A 16,654-nucleotide genomic window follows, 5' to 3' on the forward strand; every position below is an offset into this window, starting at 1 on the left:
AGTGGAGAACGAAACTTATGGACTATGCAGAACTGGATAAAATGACTGGAAAAATCAGATATCAGAAAGATCACAAATTCATTGAGGACTGGGGAAAGTTTACGGATTATCTGAAAACTATATGTGATGAACAGATAACGCTAGTGGGTTTTAAGGAGGTTTTGTGATAGTACAAGGTATACTGTAAAAAAGAAATAGGGATGGAAGGATAATATTAAATTGGCAATATTATATATAGAAAATGCGTGAAGATAGAAAAAATGGATGATTGATGGAGGTGCTGGTGGAAGTTCAAAAATTGGAAATTTGTAAACATGGTTGTATGGATTTATTTGTAAAATAAAAATTTAATAAAAAATTATATATAAAAAAAATTCAAACAGGTCAAGAAGAAATTGGGGGGACGACCTATTTATATTTCAAGAAATACTCTCCGTGATTGTATACTTTAAAAGGCAATAATCTAAGCCAACGCACTGGTTGATGAGACCATAAACACAACCTCGGAACTGTTTCATTACTGATATGCCAAGCTCCCCAAATTTCTTGCTGGGCAAAGCAAACTTCAGCTTTCTCTTTGCTTTAAGGCCTGACCCTCTTAAACCATCAAATCAAATTTCAAGTTCAAAGGGAAGTACAGCTTTGAACCAGATTAGACACAGATTTTGCCCCCAATAGCAACAGTTGATCTTTGTCAATTTGAACGAAATACAAGTACTGCAAATCCTTTAAGTAGGGATCTGTCATACTGTACAGTATGCTAAAGCCCCACCATGTACGTTGGTGGGGCTAAAATGATAAAAATAAAAATAAGTAAACAAGCAGCCCCATTTGATATACATCATACTTCGGAAGTCAAATGGAATCCATTCCAGAAGTCCGTTCGACTTCCAAAATGTTCAGAAACCAAAGCGCGGCTTCTGATTGGCTGTAGGAAGCTCCTGCAGCCAATTGGAAGCTGCGGAAGCCCAGTCGCATGTTCGGCTTCCAAAAATAATTTGCAAACCGGAACACTCACATCCAGGTTTGTTGCATTCAGGAGCCTAAACGTTCGAGAACTAAGCTGTTCAAAAACCAAGGTACAACTGTATGGCTAAATCAGGCACCACAGCAAAAATGTTGAATTGCCATGTAAGTGAAAACACTCTAAAGCAGAGATTTTCAACCTTTTTGAGTCCACGGCTTCCTTGACCAACTACATTCTTTCTGTGGCACCCCCGTGGGGCTCAGGAGCCCAGTTATGTCACCCCTTGACTGCCGAGCTGGCAGCCTCTTGCCCTTTTTTGAACACCCTCCCATGCAGAGTGTTCCCTCAGCCTCCTCTCCCCTCTCCTTGGGAGTCCTTTGGGCAGCCGCTGCTGCCACCCCTGATCTCTGAGCTGCCCACCTCAAAGAAAGGTGCTTCCTCAAACTGCCCCACAGGGGCCTGGGACTTGTCTGTCCATTCCCAACAGCAAGGGCTGACAGACTGGGCTCCCTCGCCTACTTGCTTGCTTACTCAGAGACTGCCTCAACTCCTGGCAACCAGCACCCTCTGACCAGCCCCAGAGGCACCATCTGCCTGCACAGCTTGTGGCTAGGGCTGCTGCAACAAACAGCTGTGCAAGCCTTGGGAGGCAGAGATGCGAGAGGGCATCAGAGGCCGGAGGAAAGGAAAGAGGGGCAGAGCCCAGTGTTGCCCGTGGCACCCCTGACCATCATTCAAGGCCCCCCAGGGTGTCACGGGACACTGGTTGAAAACCACCGCCCTCAAGTAAGAGCAGAACATGAAGGCAGACACACTCAACCAAGGTCAGGCAGCTCATTCACGAGTTGAACATGACATTTGTTGAAGATGAACCTAATGGAAAGATTGTGCAGCAAACAGCTTCTACACCCAAGGTGCTACACTTCAATTCCTCTGATGATGGTAGCAGCAAAAAACAGTGGAGGGATGTGATGGATGAAGGAAGCAAGCATCAACACTGATGCAAAAGAGGCACAGAGCCAATCCCCATTCAGAGCTCCCAATATCACGAACTAGCAAACCAGCACTGGCAAGCCTCTTATAGCCTAGTCATGTTCAGCTCTGCCATCGAAGAACACATGAAAGCAAGGTATGAAGCCCAAAAGGAACCTGGGGCAGCAGCATGCCACCTGCTGCTGCTTGTTTCAGAGTCTGAAGCAACACTCCTCACAAAAAGCCATTTCTAATCCTATGCAGCGTCATGATCAAGAATTTGAGGGAATAGAAGCGCTCAAAGCTACCATTTGAATGCATTCGTAAGAGCAGCATTCTTATAGCTGATTTTTAGGTATTACTTTCAGGAATGTTCATGCTATCCACAAATGAGGAGCTAAGCCGCTCCCCTGCATTAATGATAATGTTAGCAAGAGAGCATGCCCACATTTGCTTTCATCAGCTACAGTAAGGCAATGAAGAAATCCAACTCCCACAAAAGATTAGAGATAAAAACCAGCTGTCTGCTTACAACAGCATATCACAGTGGGGGGAAATGCAACTCCGTCATCAGTTGCATCGCCAAGTTACATCGTTTTTTATTGTGAACAGGCTGTGCTTTCCCCATGCTCTTCATTCTCCTCATTCTTTTTGCATCCTCCAATTTGAGTCTCCAATTGGCTGGAGATTACTTCTCACCCTAACACAAACTTCAAGCAAAAGCAGCCTGTTAGCACCCCCAAATACGGGAATCTAAAAATCAAACCCCACGCAGTGTTAATTCTAAGAACCAGAGCAACTTAAGTCCCCAGTTCTTACAGAGGTGAAGTACAGTTACTGCCTTCCAAACATACCTCTCAAATCAGATAAAGTTGGTTTAGAAGCCTCCTCAGAAAAGGAACACAGCTGCTCAGCATTCTCTTTGCCAAAACTGCTTGAGTGAAGAAGAACCGTCCCCAGGATCATGTTGCTTCTTACCGAAAGCCAACACACAACTGCCTAGCACAAATCAGAATGCTTTTCCCCGGGACACGGCATGCTACACGTGACTCCTACTAAAGAGGATAAGGGCCAACAGGAGCAAGCAGGAGTGTTGGCGTGGGAGGCGACGCAAGTGAGCAAAGCATTCCTCTTTTCAGCAACTGGAATCTTCAAGAAATGTGATGCTTTCCAACAGTTAGAAGGCAGGGAACAAACCGCAAATTGAAACGTGTCTGGAACCGACAGGCTGTAACAATGAAAGCTTATTCATTCTTGGATGACAGTTAAGATTGCTTGATGGGAAGGAATGTTTTCCACAGCATAGTTGAGCAATGCGTATTAACACACACACACACTTTTTCCAACACGTGGACAACTACATCAGCATGCTTGACAACTATCCTTGAAGAGCCAAGATTCAGCCTCAAGTTATATTCCTAGATCAATTCTGTTGCAAAAAAATTATTTACTGATGGCGATGAGTCCAAGCAAGGAACCAGGTGATATTTTTTTGCCTTTGCAAAGGACAGACTCCTGGCCCAGCTATCCCATCCACTTGGCTTTCACAATGGATGCAAAGAATCTCATTTTATTGATAATGGGATTGGCAGTCAACAGCGGGTGGTTAAGTACCCCTTAAATCTGGTGGTGTATGGAAGTGTCTCATTCAACTAGCAGAATAGGCAAAGGAATAAATCATTCATTGCTAAAGAAGGATAGAACTTTTTTTATGTATGCCACAACAGCAGCAAGAATACTTATCGCAAAGTATTGGAAGACGCAAGATCTACCCACCCGGGAAGAATGGCAGATGAAGGTGATGGAGCACATGGAACTGGCGGAAATGACTGGCAGAATCCGAGACCAGGGAGAAGAGTCGGTAGAAGAAGATTGGAAGAAATTTAAAGACTATTTACAGAAACACTGTAAAATTAAGGAATGCTAGAAGGATGCTGGAATGAAGTTATGTGGTTTTAGCAGTAATGTTACAAAAGAGTATGTAAAAATGGATTGTTAACAGTTGAGAATGTAAAGTTACAATATATTAAGATAAATTACTAACATAAAAGCAAAAATGGAAAGGATTTGCTGAAATAACTAATTGAACTAGAATACAAAAAAGGGAGGTGTGAGGAGGTCAGGGAAACAAGCAAATGAAAGACTAGACATGGAAAGATGGACTTGTTTTTAATTGTTTTTACTTTTCTGTATTTTGTATTTTTTGTTTCTTTTCTTTCTTTTTTCTTTTCTCATTTTTGTAACTTTTTTGAAACTTTAATAAATATTATTTTAAAAAAAGAAAAAAAAGGAACAAATCATTCATTGCAAAAGGGAATTATTTTCCACCTGCACACCAAACTCACTTTCTCCTCTACTTCCTGGCTCTTCTTCAGGCTCAAAAGAAAAAGCTAGTGCATTAATTATATCGGTGTCAGCAAAAGATTCAGTTACTTTTATTAACCAAGAGGCCTGGAAAGGATGCATTTCTGAGGTTCAGCTACCTCCATCCCAGATCACCCAAGCAGATTTGTTTTTTCTTAATTACATCTCTGTATTAAAAAATAATAATAATGTTAAGTGATGACAAGACTGGACATTGACTCTCGCCCAAGCAAAATGGACAATGTGCAGAATCACAGTGGTAAGCTGTTGAAGACACTCAGACAGCAGAATTGAACAGCTGACAGCAGCAGGAAGAAAGCCTCTTCTGTAACTTGGAGCTGAAGGAAAAAATGTGTGTGCTGTAAAAGCACCTGCCACTGTCAGGGTGAACCATGAAGAGTTAGTTAGTGGCTGAGCTCCCCCACCCCCACCCTCCCCTACCATAACACAACATGAAAACTCCCCAGAGTCACAGATGGAAACCACACTCCTTTATGTAAAACTGAGAATAACTAAGTTATTGCAGGGGGTTGGACTAGACGACCCTTGGGATCCCTTCCAAATCTATGATTCTGTGATGTCCATTCTTTATACCAATATTCAGAAGACAGAAAGGTTTATCAAGAAAAGATAAAACCATGGTTTTGTGGCAAAAGCGTAAGCGAGTCTGGGGATCAACACAACCCTGTCCTCCTCTGATGCAGTTTCTACATTGCTTGAACTCATAAACTGTGGTTAGAACTAGCATTAAGTATGTTTTGTTTGAAATAAGCCCACTTTAGACAACAGAACAAATTATGGTTAAGTGGAAGCTTTCAAACTCTTCCTTCTGGCTACACTTGGGGAGAAACATACAAACCCAGGACTTACCTAGGCTTATTCACATCATGCTAAACTAAAGGTGGAGAATCTCTGGCCTGCAGGACAATCTTGACCTGTCGGGGGTTCACTTTGGCCTTTAAAACACTGTATTGTTTTTAATACTTGATTGGGAGCCACCCAGAGTGGCTGGGGAAACTCAGCCAGATGGGCGGGGTATAAATAATAAATTATTATTACTATTATTATTATTATTATTAGAGGTCAATTCCCCTGAACTACACCCACCCACTCATCAGATGTCACAGGTGTTGATGGGTGGGAGAACAGGGTTAAATTCTGCATATAACTCTTACTTTGTCGTTGTGTACAATGTACTTCATCTTCTCCGTAAGTACTGAGGGCTTAAATTATTCTGTTTTTTAAGATTAACACTTTTGAGAAGCACTTTAAGGCAACCTCCACATACACATTTGCAAATCTCCCTGTGCTCCCAAGAATTTAAAAGGGGACGAGGGGAGACTTGCAAAGTTGTGCACTTAGACAGGTGGGCTGCTCAGTTTTAGCCCAATATCAAAACATAGAGGCAGTCTCCATTTCTAGGCAGGATCACTCGACCTATCACAAAACTGATAGAATTGTGCTTAGAACACCCACCAGTCCATTACCTTTTAGTTTCCAAGTTCAACTCAACCTTTCCCCCCTTCTGTTTGAACAAAGTATTAATACGCTTAAAAAAAATAACATGAATGGATTCTGGGTTTTTTGTTTTTCTTTTGTGCCCAAGAAACACTAAATGTGAATAATTCTTTTTTAAAGCACCTGTAGGGACAATGATAAGCAAAAGCATTGAGAATTTAGCCTTAGCTTAGTTAGCTAGGCTCCCCAGATGTTCACAACCAGCAATGAACACTTCTGGGGTGGGGAGTTGCAATGAGGTTAAGCTAGCTGTGTCTCAGATTGATAAATACAGAGACACACTCTGCTTGGGTAGTAGCTACAGGGTTGCTACTCAGCCAGGACAAGGGACTCTATTCACAAGCAGGATACTAGCAGCTGCCACGTGTCCAAGGTAACATAAAACCTCACAGACTGCAAAACAGAAGAATATTGGAAACACCCCCCCTTATTCATTTCTGACAATCTACTCTGGTAACAAAGATGGCATTCATGCACAACTGCTTTGACTCATAACAGAGGTGGGGCAGCAATGCACACAATGAAGTCACGAGGATTCAGGAAAAACATATTTTTCATAGCTAGTCATATGGGGAAGGGAGGCAATCTAGGAACTGGCAAGTCTTCCAACTCTGGAATCTCATATATTTCCCCCCATTTCAGAGTATGCTTAGGGATGGTGAGAATTCTAATCCACTTTCATGACTAGGAAGCATGGCAGTTCTTCAACATTAGAATCCATTGATTTATTTCATTCATGGGTGGCTTCCTATGAAAAATCACAAAGTAATTTAAGAATAAAATAAAATAATTTGTAAAGTTGGAGGGACCCTGAGGGCCATCTATTCCAACCCTCTGCAATGCAGGAATCTCAACTAGATCATACATAACAGATGGCCATCCAACCTCTGCTTAAAATCTCCAAGGAAGAAGTATCCACCACGTCTCATGGGAGCATGTATCACTGTCAAACAGCTCTGACAGTCAGAAAGTTCTAGTCGCACACCCCTTTCTTGTAATTTGAAGCCATTAGTTTGGGTTCAGAGCAGGAGAAAACAAGCTTCCTCCATCCTCTATGTGACAGCCCTTTAGATACTTGAAGATGGCTATCACATCTCCCTATTTTCCAGGGCAAACATACCAAATTTCCTCAACCGTTCTTTGTAAGGCTTGGTTTCCAGACCCTTGATCATCTTGGTTGCCCTCTTCTGCACATGTTCCAACCTGTCAATATCCTTAAATTGTGGGGCCCAGAACTGGACACATTACTCCAGGTGTGGTCTGACCAAGACAGAATAGAGCGGGACTATTACTTCCCCTGGGACGCTATATTTCTGTTGATGCAACCTAGAATAGTATTAGCTGACCTTGTGTTTAGAGTGAATTGCTACCCTATAAACATGTCTGCTCCAAACAATGTAAAAGAAAGCACTCAGTAAAACAAACTGATTAGGGCTGAGTAATCTGGTTTTCTATCAGCTAAATATTGTGATATGCCAATATATCACAATGTCTGAAATATGGATGGAACGATGTAGAGGCGAATGGGATAATGTCCTGGCAACCGCTTCTATTTAGGGGTCTAAAACAGATATATTTTTCTTACCTTTAACATATTGTGACAACTATTATTTTATACTGCACAGAGCAACAGGGGAGGCAGGAATCACAAGAGAAGTGATGACTGGCTTTATGGTGTTTCCCACATCACAATTTTTTACATAGCACATGCACACATCATAATTTGCAATATATTTCCATGTTCATATTATGAAACCTTTACCATGATGTGGAATTCAAACTGATTTTGGACGATATATTCATACATCGCCCTGCCCTAATATCAATGTCAAGACCATAGTCAAGGGCTTTCTATAAATGCAAATTTTCTGGTCAACCCCCTGGCAAGAACCCTCTTGGCAGGAGTGGGTTTTCCCCACCCAAAACCTTCCAGGGGCGCAGCCTCTTTTCCCCCATGCAAGTCAATGCAGACATCACTACTATTTGATTTTCCCAAAACAAAATGGTGGCGATGGTTCACAGGAACTTAGAAGTGCTGCTTGCATACACAATGGAATCAATTTCAAGTGAAACAAACAAACAAAAATCAATGAAAAGACAAAACATTGAACCAGCAGGAAGAAACAAAGGAACTATGTAAAATAAAGCTAGAATCCACATGATTGTAGCTTTAGTCTGCAAATAAATGACCTTGCTTAGTATCCTTGCATGTAACCAGAGAGCCAGACAGGAATCTGTCTTGTCTTTCTGTACAGCATAATCATGTCTGTTTAAAGACAAGTGTTCTGCACAAATAAGTATACAACTAGACTGTGTAAAGGCTTAGCTGTAAAGCAACATATACTATTTGTTATGGCAACTTATTAATATGCATGCTTGCTTGGGAAATATATAAATTGCAAAATGGGAAAGTTACTCAGAGCAGTCTTGATTTAACTTAACCATCGTGGTTCTCAACATCTGTTAAACGCTTGGGCTCTTCCTGGCCTTCCTACAGGTCAAGGAGCACTGACCAGGACTTGAAATTGTGGCCTACTTCTCAGTAAGGCGAAACATTAAGCACTCCACCAGCTTCCTTCACAAGTCAAGTGGAAGAAACAATCGAAGTGGATACCAAGCTAGAGGAAAGAGCCCACTTAATGTTATTTTAAGAGGCTTCCTCCCCCACAGAGATGAACATGGCTGCTTATTACATCATTCCTTCCTGTTGCTACAGTGGTAGGAGGAATGCCATAAAGGAGTGGTCAGGACAGCATCAGCTGTTTGTCCTAGGAGGCTCCACTAACATTTGTCTCCACTACATCTGTCTTTCTGAGTTGACAGTCTTAAGTTTCAGATGTCTATATATCTCAGTTGAGCAAGAAGGGGGAAACCTATCATTAATAAAGAGCAAAGGTGTAAAAAAAAAAAAAAGTACAAAGGTGGAAGTAATCTAATTAGACACAACAATACAGTAAGAGTAAATTTTTTGAGGTCTTAAAACAAAGGAAGGAAGTCAATTTGTGTTTATGTACGTAATGATATGGTTTTTTCCTGTAGATGTGTGCTTTTTCGTTTTTGTTTAGTTTAGTTTTGTTTCCTTTTTTCCGCCTTTTCTTTTCTGTTTTTTTTTTATGTTCCGGTTTTTTTTGTTTGTATAGTATTATTTTGGATTCAATGTTTGTAATTTTTGTTATGATTCTGCATTGAAAATAAAAAAATTCAAAAGAAAAATAATAATAATTTAGGAGCAGGGACGCTCTGTCCTGCAACTCTCTCCTATTAAAGTATGCCCTCTCTCTCCTTTCAAGCAAATCACATAGTCGAACATCATCTACTGGCTATATGCAATATCTGCAGGTATTTATGAATCAAACAAGGAATACAGGGTCAGAAAGCAGAAAACAAACACTTGCAAGCCATCATCACAGTAGCACAAGCACCAAGTGCCCAAGAGTTACACTTCCAACAGAGTTCACTGGAAATGCTCTGGAAATGTGGGGAAAGTGGGTCTTCAAGAGATCTGTCATTATGCTGCATTAAGCTGTGCTCTGGAGACTTCTAAAGTTTCTGAAATTCCCCCAATTTTAATTATTGTTTCTCTTCTGATAAGCAAATATTTATTATAAAACAGTTTAGCAGGCCAAGTATTTTTGACTGGTGATATGTGACCCATACAGGAACTTCAGAGAATCAGAGAACACAATAAGGCATGCTAAACTCCAAATGCATACAAATCAGACAAGAACCTGCCTCGTAGCGCTTCCCAGGGATGCACCCGAGATCTCACAATAGGAAGGTAAACGTAAGGCAACTAAAATTGCATAAGGCAGAGGAGAGGCCTCATTGTGTCTCCACTAAATAAGGAGAAAGGGAGCCCCCTTCCTTTCCCAGTTGGTTGCAGGTTCAAAACATGCAAATAGTCGCTTCCACAGATGCACTTATTTTATAATTGAAAACCTTGTACCACATTATTTTAAACTGCAAGTATGGATCTGCGCAATATCTGCTTTCCAATCATAATGTAATACCAGATAAACTTTGCAATATGGCAGTATATTATGATGTCAGAAAGAAGGCAAGAAGGCTGTTGCTGGCCATGGAGATGATTAGCATCACCGTGCACAGCTTCTGCCTCTTCCTGTTGAAGCTTGATTCATTTCAGAACAACTCTGGTGATAGCTATGGAGCCCAATGATTTCCCCTCAAAAGTCTGCTGAATTTATGTGTATCTCTTCCACTGGTATCCCATAGTTCTGCTCTCTGAACATCTCCCTTAAATATCTCTTGTGCCAGACCAAGGATGGGCTTCCAGATGCTGTTAGACTACAACTCCCATAATCCCTAATCACTGGCTAGGCTGGCTGGGACTGATTCCAACACCATCTAGAGGGCCACAGATTAGCCACGCCAAGGGCAAAGACTGTAAAAAGATAGACATACATCACAGCAACTTGCATGTTATCAGGCAGCTTCCTTTAGTAATTAGAACCCCAAAATCTCCTGGGGCTACATATTCCTCCAAGTTATTTCATGCAACCTGAAAGGGACTCCAAACTTTAAACACTGTGGCAAATGGCGCAAAGGAAACACCTGCAATCGTTTTGATTTGTAGTTGAAATTATATTCTGTCACTTTGGTGGGGGTCTCAAATAACCCCCCATCAGTGGCTTACAACATGCTGTCTGATAGTCTAGAATTGCTAAGGCCGCATTATAGCACAGACACATCTGTCTAAAGCAAAAAGTTAACCAAGCACAGAACTATTTGGTATAATAAAGAGGGCTTTGTTTCAAAATATGTCCAAAGTATTTTCTATTGAACACTGTTAAAAGGCCATTCCCATAGCAGCTTTAAAATCGCAACTCTGGGGTTTTGCCAGTGTTTTCTCTCTCGACACCAGGATAGGGGCATACGAGCCAAACTATTCTAACCCCCGCCCCCCAATTTTTATTTATCTACCTGTATAGAAGACCAAATACCACTCTGAGGTCCTGACTACAGATATCATTAATTTCCTATCCACATGTGAAGAGGCTTCTATAAATGGCACATTGGCATGTTATTTAAAGTCTGCAGCATCCCCTAGTGGGAAAAGGGAGCAATTACCAATACATTGTATTTCAGTAGTTTTACAATCATGCAACCATTACTTCTACAGCTCTCTCAAATATGCAAATTAATACATCTTTTCTGCAAGTCAAAATATAATGTTCCCTAGGTAAGGGATGGGTGGAAGAAGACTATCGGCCCAGCTGATTTCCTAGCTGGTTCTCCACAGAAATCTTTATACAAGTGGATCAAAAGATATCCTGCACTTTATGCTTCTGTGTGGAAGGGTTCCTGAATTTTGCTAATGTCTTAGGCCACGTTCTGTACTGCTCCAGAGAATTCCCTTCACTGTTTTGGAGACAGGAGGTGGAGTTGGGCCAGCCAAGGAACTGCTGGATTCTAAGCTGATCTAGCTTCTGGCGATACAGGCCTTTCTGCTGCCTCAGACTAGAGATGGTGCAGAAAAAATAGGTGTAATCACTGCCCTTCCCCTTCCATCCTGACTGGCACAAGCACTAGATCAGGTACCCCCAAACTCAGCCTTCCAGATGTTTTGGGACTACAATTCCCACATCCCTGACCACTGGTCCTGCTAGCTAGGGATTATGGGAGTTGTAGTCCCAAAACATCTGGAGGGCCGAGCTGGGGGATGCCCGCACTAGATCTTTAAATGAAGTGCTAGCTGAACCACTCCTTTTAACCTTGCTGCTTCCATGGTGTTTGGATTCTGCTCTTAGCCTTATCAGTCCAAGCAAAGACTCATGAAATTGTGTCCGTCTACCTGCAGTAGTGGGACGCAGGTGGCGCTGTGGGTTAAACCATAGAGCCTAGGACTTGCCGATCACAAGGTCGGCGGTTCGAATCCCTGCGACGGGGTGAGCTCCCGTTGCTTGGTCCCTGCTCCTGCCAACCTAGCAGTTCGAAAGCATGTCAAAGTGCAAGTAGATAAATAGGTACCGCTCCGGCGGGAAGGTAAACGGCCCTTCCGTGCGCTGCTCTGGTTCGCCAGAAGCGGCTTAGTCATGCTGGCCACATGACCCGGAAGCTGTACACAGGCTCCCTCAGCCAATAAAGCGAGATGAGCGCCACAACCCCAGTCAGCCACGACTGGACCTAATGGTCAGGGGTCCCTTTACCTTTACCTGCAGTAGCAACCATACGCCAGAATGACCCTGCCTGCTGTTACTGCTGTTCACAGGCTTCCCAAGCAGCAGTATAAAAACAGAAATGGGATTCCAGTCAGTTTCAGCGAGACCCACAAGTTTCTGAACTGCAAGAGTTATAGGGGAAGTCTCCTTAGTTCTATGGTGTTTAACAAATACAAATATCAAATGCAACTTTTATTATACAAGCACAGACCAGATAAAAAGTGTTTACCAAAGCCAATGGAGAAACTGAGTGAATATTCTGACAACACCTATTTGAAGACTTTGATATGGAGGGAGTGCCTGGAATACAATGGAGAAGAGTCCACAGTGCACAAGAAAACAGCTTGCTTCATCTTGTGAAATTACAGAGATAGGTCATGAAGGGTGAATAGAGGACTGCAACTTTTTCTCCTGGCTCCTTTGCTCATTAGGTGAATCCTGTCCCAAATGTTCAAATTCTCATATGCAGTCTTTGTTCTGCTTTCTATGGGTCCTGTCAGCACAAGCCCTATGGAAGAGCTTCTGCTAGCACAACAAGGTTCCCCTCTCCCCCTGGAACTGGTTTGGTGTGGGGGACTGAGAAAACCCCCAGAACAGTGCATTGGAGTGGGGGGGGGGGGGCTGTTCAGCCTGACAAGCTGCAATGCTTGTGCTGATGGGATGTTTACCACAGTGTGATGTTAAATTCCACCCTCTGTTTCAAACTTGGCAAACAATTTTAATATGATGATGTGGCTTAAATTAAAGTTGTCAGATGAAAAATTGCAACCCAATTTAAAATGTGCCAAAACAGCCAATAAGGAAACCGGAGTAGACCATATCACTGCTGTACCAGTAGAACACCAATAAACTATTATTACCACACTGAAGTTAAAACATATTTAGGATCAAGGTAATCTGCATGCAGGGACGCAGGTGGCGCTGTGGGTAAAAGCCTCAGCGCCTAGGGCTTGCCGATCGAAAGGTCGGCGGTTCGAATCCCTGCGGCGGAGTGCGCTCCCGTCGTTCGGTCCCAGCGCCTGCCAACCTAGCAGTTCGAAAGCACCCTCGGGTGCAAGTAGATAAATAGGGACCGCTTACTAGCGGGAAGGTAAACGGCGTTTCCATGTGCGGCTCTGGCTCTGGCCAGAGCAGTGATGTCACGGTGGCCACGTGACCCGGAAGTGTCTCCGGACAGCGCTGGCCTCCGGCCTCTTGAGTGAGATGGGCGCACAAACCCCAGAGTCTGGCAAGACTAGCCCGTACGGGCAGGGATACCTTTACCTTTACCTTTAATCTGCATGCAGTATTCTGGAGATTTACCAGAATAAAACTTCCTGAAAAGAAGAAACAAGCATAATGTGTAGTGCCCAAAATCAATTGAATTAAATCCAATAAAAGCAACTCTATTCTTAGAAAGAAAACTGTGGGTTCTGATTCCACATCTTTAGAATCAGAAGACACCTTATAAAAACAAGTTTGGATTAAACTTTGCCAGTTGGGCAGCTAATGCAACAAAGGTTTGTGTAGTGGTTTACTAGTACTGCCAGAAACAAACCTCAAGGGATTTGTAATGTAGTTGGCTTCTCATTTATTCTAAATGAAATATCTTTAGAGACCATAATAGCATTAGCTTTTTAAATAAATTGAGCCACTGTGTAACCACAAGGCCAGACACTACAGATCAAAAGATAAACACTTATTGTGACAAGTGCCATTGTAAGCTAGTGGCAACTCCTTGCTGACTTCTGAAATATCTCTCACCTGTCTATGACACAAAGTAAAGGCTTACATATCTAAATACTCCCAGTTTCAACTCTCAGTTTAAATTATGGTGTATTTTATTTACTTGTTTGTTTACATTTAAAATCCATCTTTTATCATGGAACTGGAGGTCTCCCACTATGGAACTGACCAGACTCAGGCCTGCTTAGCTTTAGCAAGTTGGTGGCCTCATGTGCCCTCAAACCATACAAAAAACAACAACCCACAACTAATTACAACTTGATCTGTATGGTTATAATCACTAAGGTAATAACTGGGTGGCCGGCTAAAGGTAGGTACAGCATACACCGAAATGAAGTGAATAACCATTAGTTATTTCACAGTAATGCAGAAGCTGAACAGGAGAATTTGTATAAATAAAGGACAAAGGTGTGGTTTTGAACAATCACTGTTCTGACGTCAAGGTCAGAAGAAGCACTTAGTAAAATGCCCCCTATATACTTGAGAAAACATTATACAACCTGGTTGCTGGCATTTGTGGTGCCCTCCAGAACCTCAGCGCCTAGGACTTGCCGATCGCATGGTCGGCGGTTCGAATCCCCACGACGGGGTGAGCTCCCGTTGCTCGGTCCCAGCGCCTGCCAACCTAGCAGTTCGAAAGCACCCCCGGGTGCAAGTAGATAAATAGGGACCGCTTACTAGCGGAAAGGTAAACGGCGTTTCCGTGTGCTGCGCTGGTTCGCCAGAGCAGCTTCGTCACGCTGGCCACGTGACCCGGAAGTGTCTGCGGACAGCGCTGGCTCCCGGCCTATAGAGTGAGATGAGCGCACAACTCTAGAGTCTGTCAAGACTGGCCCGTACGGGCAGGGGTACCTTTACCTTTACCAGATATTGCTATGTGCCAGCTACCATTATCCCAGATTATTGGCTATATTGCTTGGGACCAATGGGAGTTGGGAGTCCCAAAACATCTGGATGGCACCATATTGGCTGCCCCTGTAAAGCACCATTCACCATCTAGCATGCTGGACTGCTCTGGCAAAGTAAGGTAACTGACTGCCAACACTAATCTTAAAACGGACATTCTCTGATTATGGAGACGCTAGTTCTAGAAGAGGTTAGAATTGGTTGGGCGTGGGTAACCTCTGGCCCATAGGTCAAACTACACCTGTCAGATCTCCTAATTCCCACCCACCTCCCACAAACCAGATACCATATCATTTAAATAAAAAATGTATTTGAAACACTGAAAAATGATTAAAAACCATCAAAAAAGCTTTCAGAACATTTAAATGCAATGACATATTTCAGTTACTAATTTTAAGGTAGCCATAGCCAAGTATCTCTCACCCACCAAATGAAAGTCAATAATGATGAGAGACAGAGGCACCTCATGAGAAAGGCCATTCCACAAACAGGGAACCACCACTGAAGAAGGCCTCAATTGGGAACTGCTACGTGCAACCAATCCCTGTCAAAAGCAGGGTTTGTAGTTGATAGGAATCTGCTTTTCAAGCCCAGCTTAAGTTCAAGGCAGGCTGCAAAGAAAGAAAGGAAAGAATCAGGAGCGTACTCAAAGCGCACTCCCAGTTCTGTCCTTTGAAGTTGGGTTGCCTAAGGGCCATCAAGTGGCTGGCAGGTGGACTACACCATCCACTTGCAGAGGTGGACGGAGTCTCCTTATGACTTTTAAAGATGCATGACTCCTTATAGGGCCTTATGCTGCTAATATAAAATTCCGAATTAAGCACATTTCCAATAGTCTTGTTTTTATGTTTTACTTTTTCCAATAAGGTATGACAGAAATATTCAAAGCTCTATAAATTATTCAACTAGTGGGCTTTGCCCAACAGTGGGCTGCAGCTAAAAGTCAAACCATGAGATCAGCAACTATCTGCTTCCATGTACAGATTTACTATTACCAGAAAAGAAGTGGGTGACCCCATAACCATCACAATGGCTGTGTTTATACACAACACTAAATCATGGCTTAGCTTTATGAGAAGGAACCACAGCAAGCCTTGTGCTCATGCACTCCCCTGGGTTCAAACATCATGACAAACTCCAGCTAATCTAAAATGGAAGATCACCTTCCAAACTCCTCTGCATGGCCATGCTAAAGGAGTAGTACTATAGAACTACAGTGCTACCTCGGGTAACAGGCGCTTCAGGTTACAGATGCTTCAGGTTACAGACTCTGCTAACCCAGAAATAGTACCTCGGGTTAAGAACTTTGCTTCAGAATGAGAACATAAATCGTGCAGCAGCGGCACAGCGGCAGTGGGAGGCCCCATTAGCTAAAGTGGTACCTCAGGTTAAGAACGGACCTCCAGAACGAATTACGTTCTTAACCCGAGGTACCACTGTACTGTGCCTGTAACAGTTCAGTTAGAAAAAGTGATGAGTAACATTTCACAGAGATGCAAAAAAATTGGCTGGCCTTGATAGGATCATGCCCACAGGGGTGTCTTTGACACAACATTGAATTTCAAAGGAGTCTCTGAAGCACAATGCTAAAATCAAAGACAACCCTTTTCTCCCCAGCCCACCAGCTCAGGAGGAGAGTGCTGAGGACAGTCCATGTCATGCTACACTTGGGAAATTCTCTCCCGAGCTCATGGAAAATCTCCAGCCCTGCCTCTTTACCCTTCTGCCTGTGCAGCTGCAGCTACCTCCTCTTCCCAACAAGTGCATTGATCATGTGAGCCACTACCTCCTCTTTCCATCACAAGCTGATGCTCTGTGCGACAACTATCATTGCCTATCTTGCAGATATCTCTTCTCCAATTGGGTATGTCTGGAAGGTGTATGAGGTGTGTTGAGAGAGAAGCAGCTCACACACAAAGCACTGGCTAGCAAAAAGAGGTGCTAGAAAGAGGTGGTGGTGGAAGCAACTGATATATGAGTATATATCAGCAGCGGACAAACTGGAAAACAAGGTGAAAACGGG

General features: G+C 42.9%; 1 protein-coding gene across 10 annotated transcripts in view; it reads right to left on the reverse strand.

Moving 5' to 3' along the window:
* Positions 1–16,654, reverse strand: part of ABL2 (ABL proto-oncogene 2, non-receptor tyrosine kinase) — a gene marked incomplete at its 5' end in the record, with an annotated part of 81,069 nt that overhangs the window by 53,188 nt on the left and 11,227 nt on the right. For 2 of the 10 annotated variants that reach the window (XM_083743763.1, XM_083743771.1), the window contains one exon: positions 2,794–2,985. The exons of 7 other annotated variants lie outside the window; for them this stretch is intronic. In XM_083743763.1, the coding sequence (XP_083599889.1) occupies positions 2,794–2,905 (112 nt within the window). Of the gene's footprint in view, positions 1–2,793; positions 2,990–16,654 lie in introns of those variants that run through there. One more of the 10 variants, XM_083743770.1, reaches the window with a different exon arrangement.

Source organism: Podarcis gaigeae (genome assembly GCF_964106915.1).
Source record: "Podarcis gaigeae genome assembly, chromosome: 6".
Lineage (NCBI taxonomy): Eukaryota > Metazoa > Chordata > Lepidosauria > Squamata > Lacertidae > Podarcis > Podarcis gaigeae.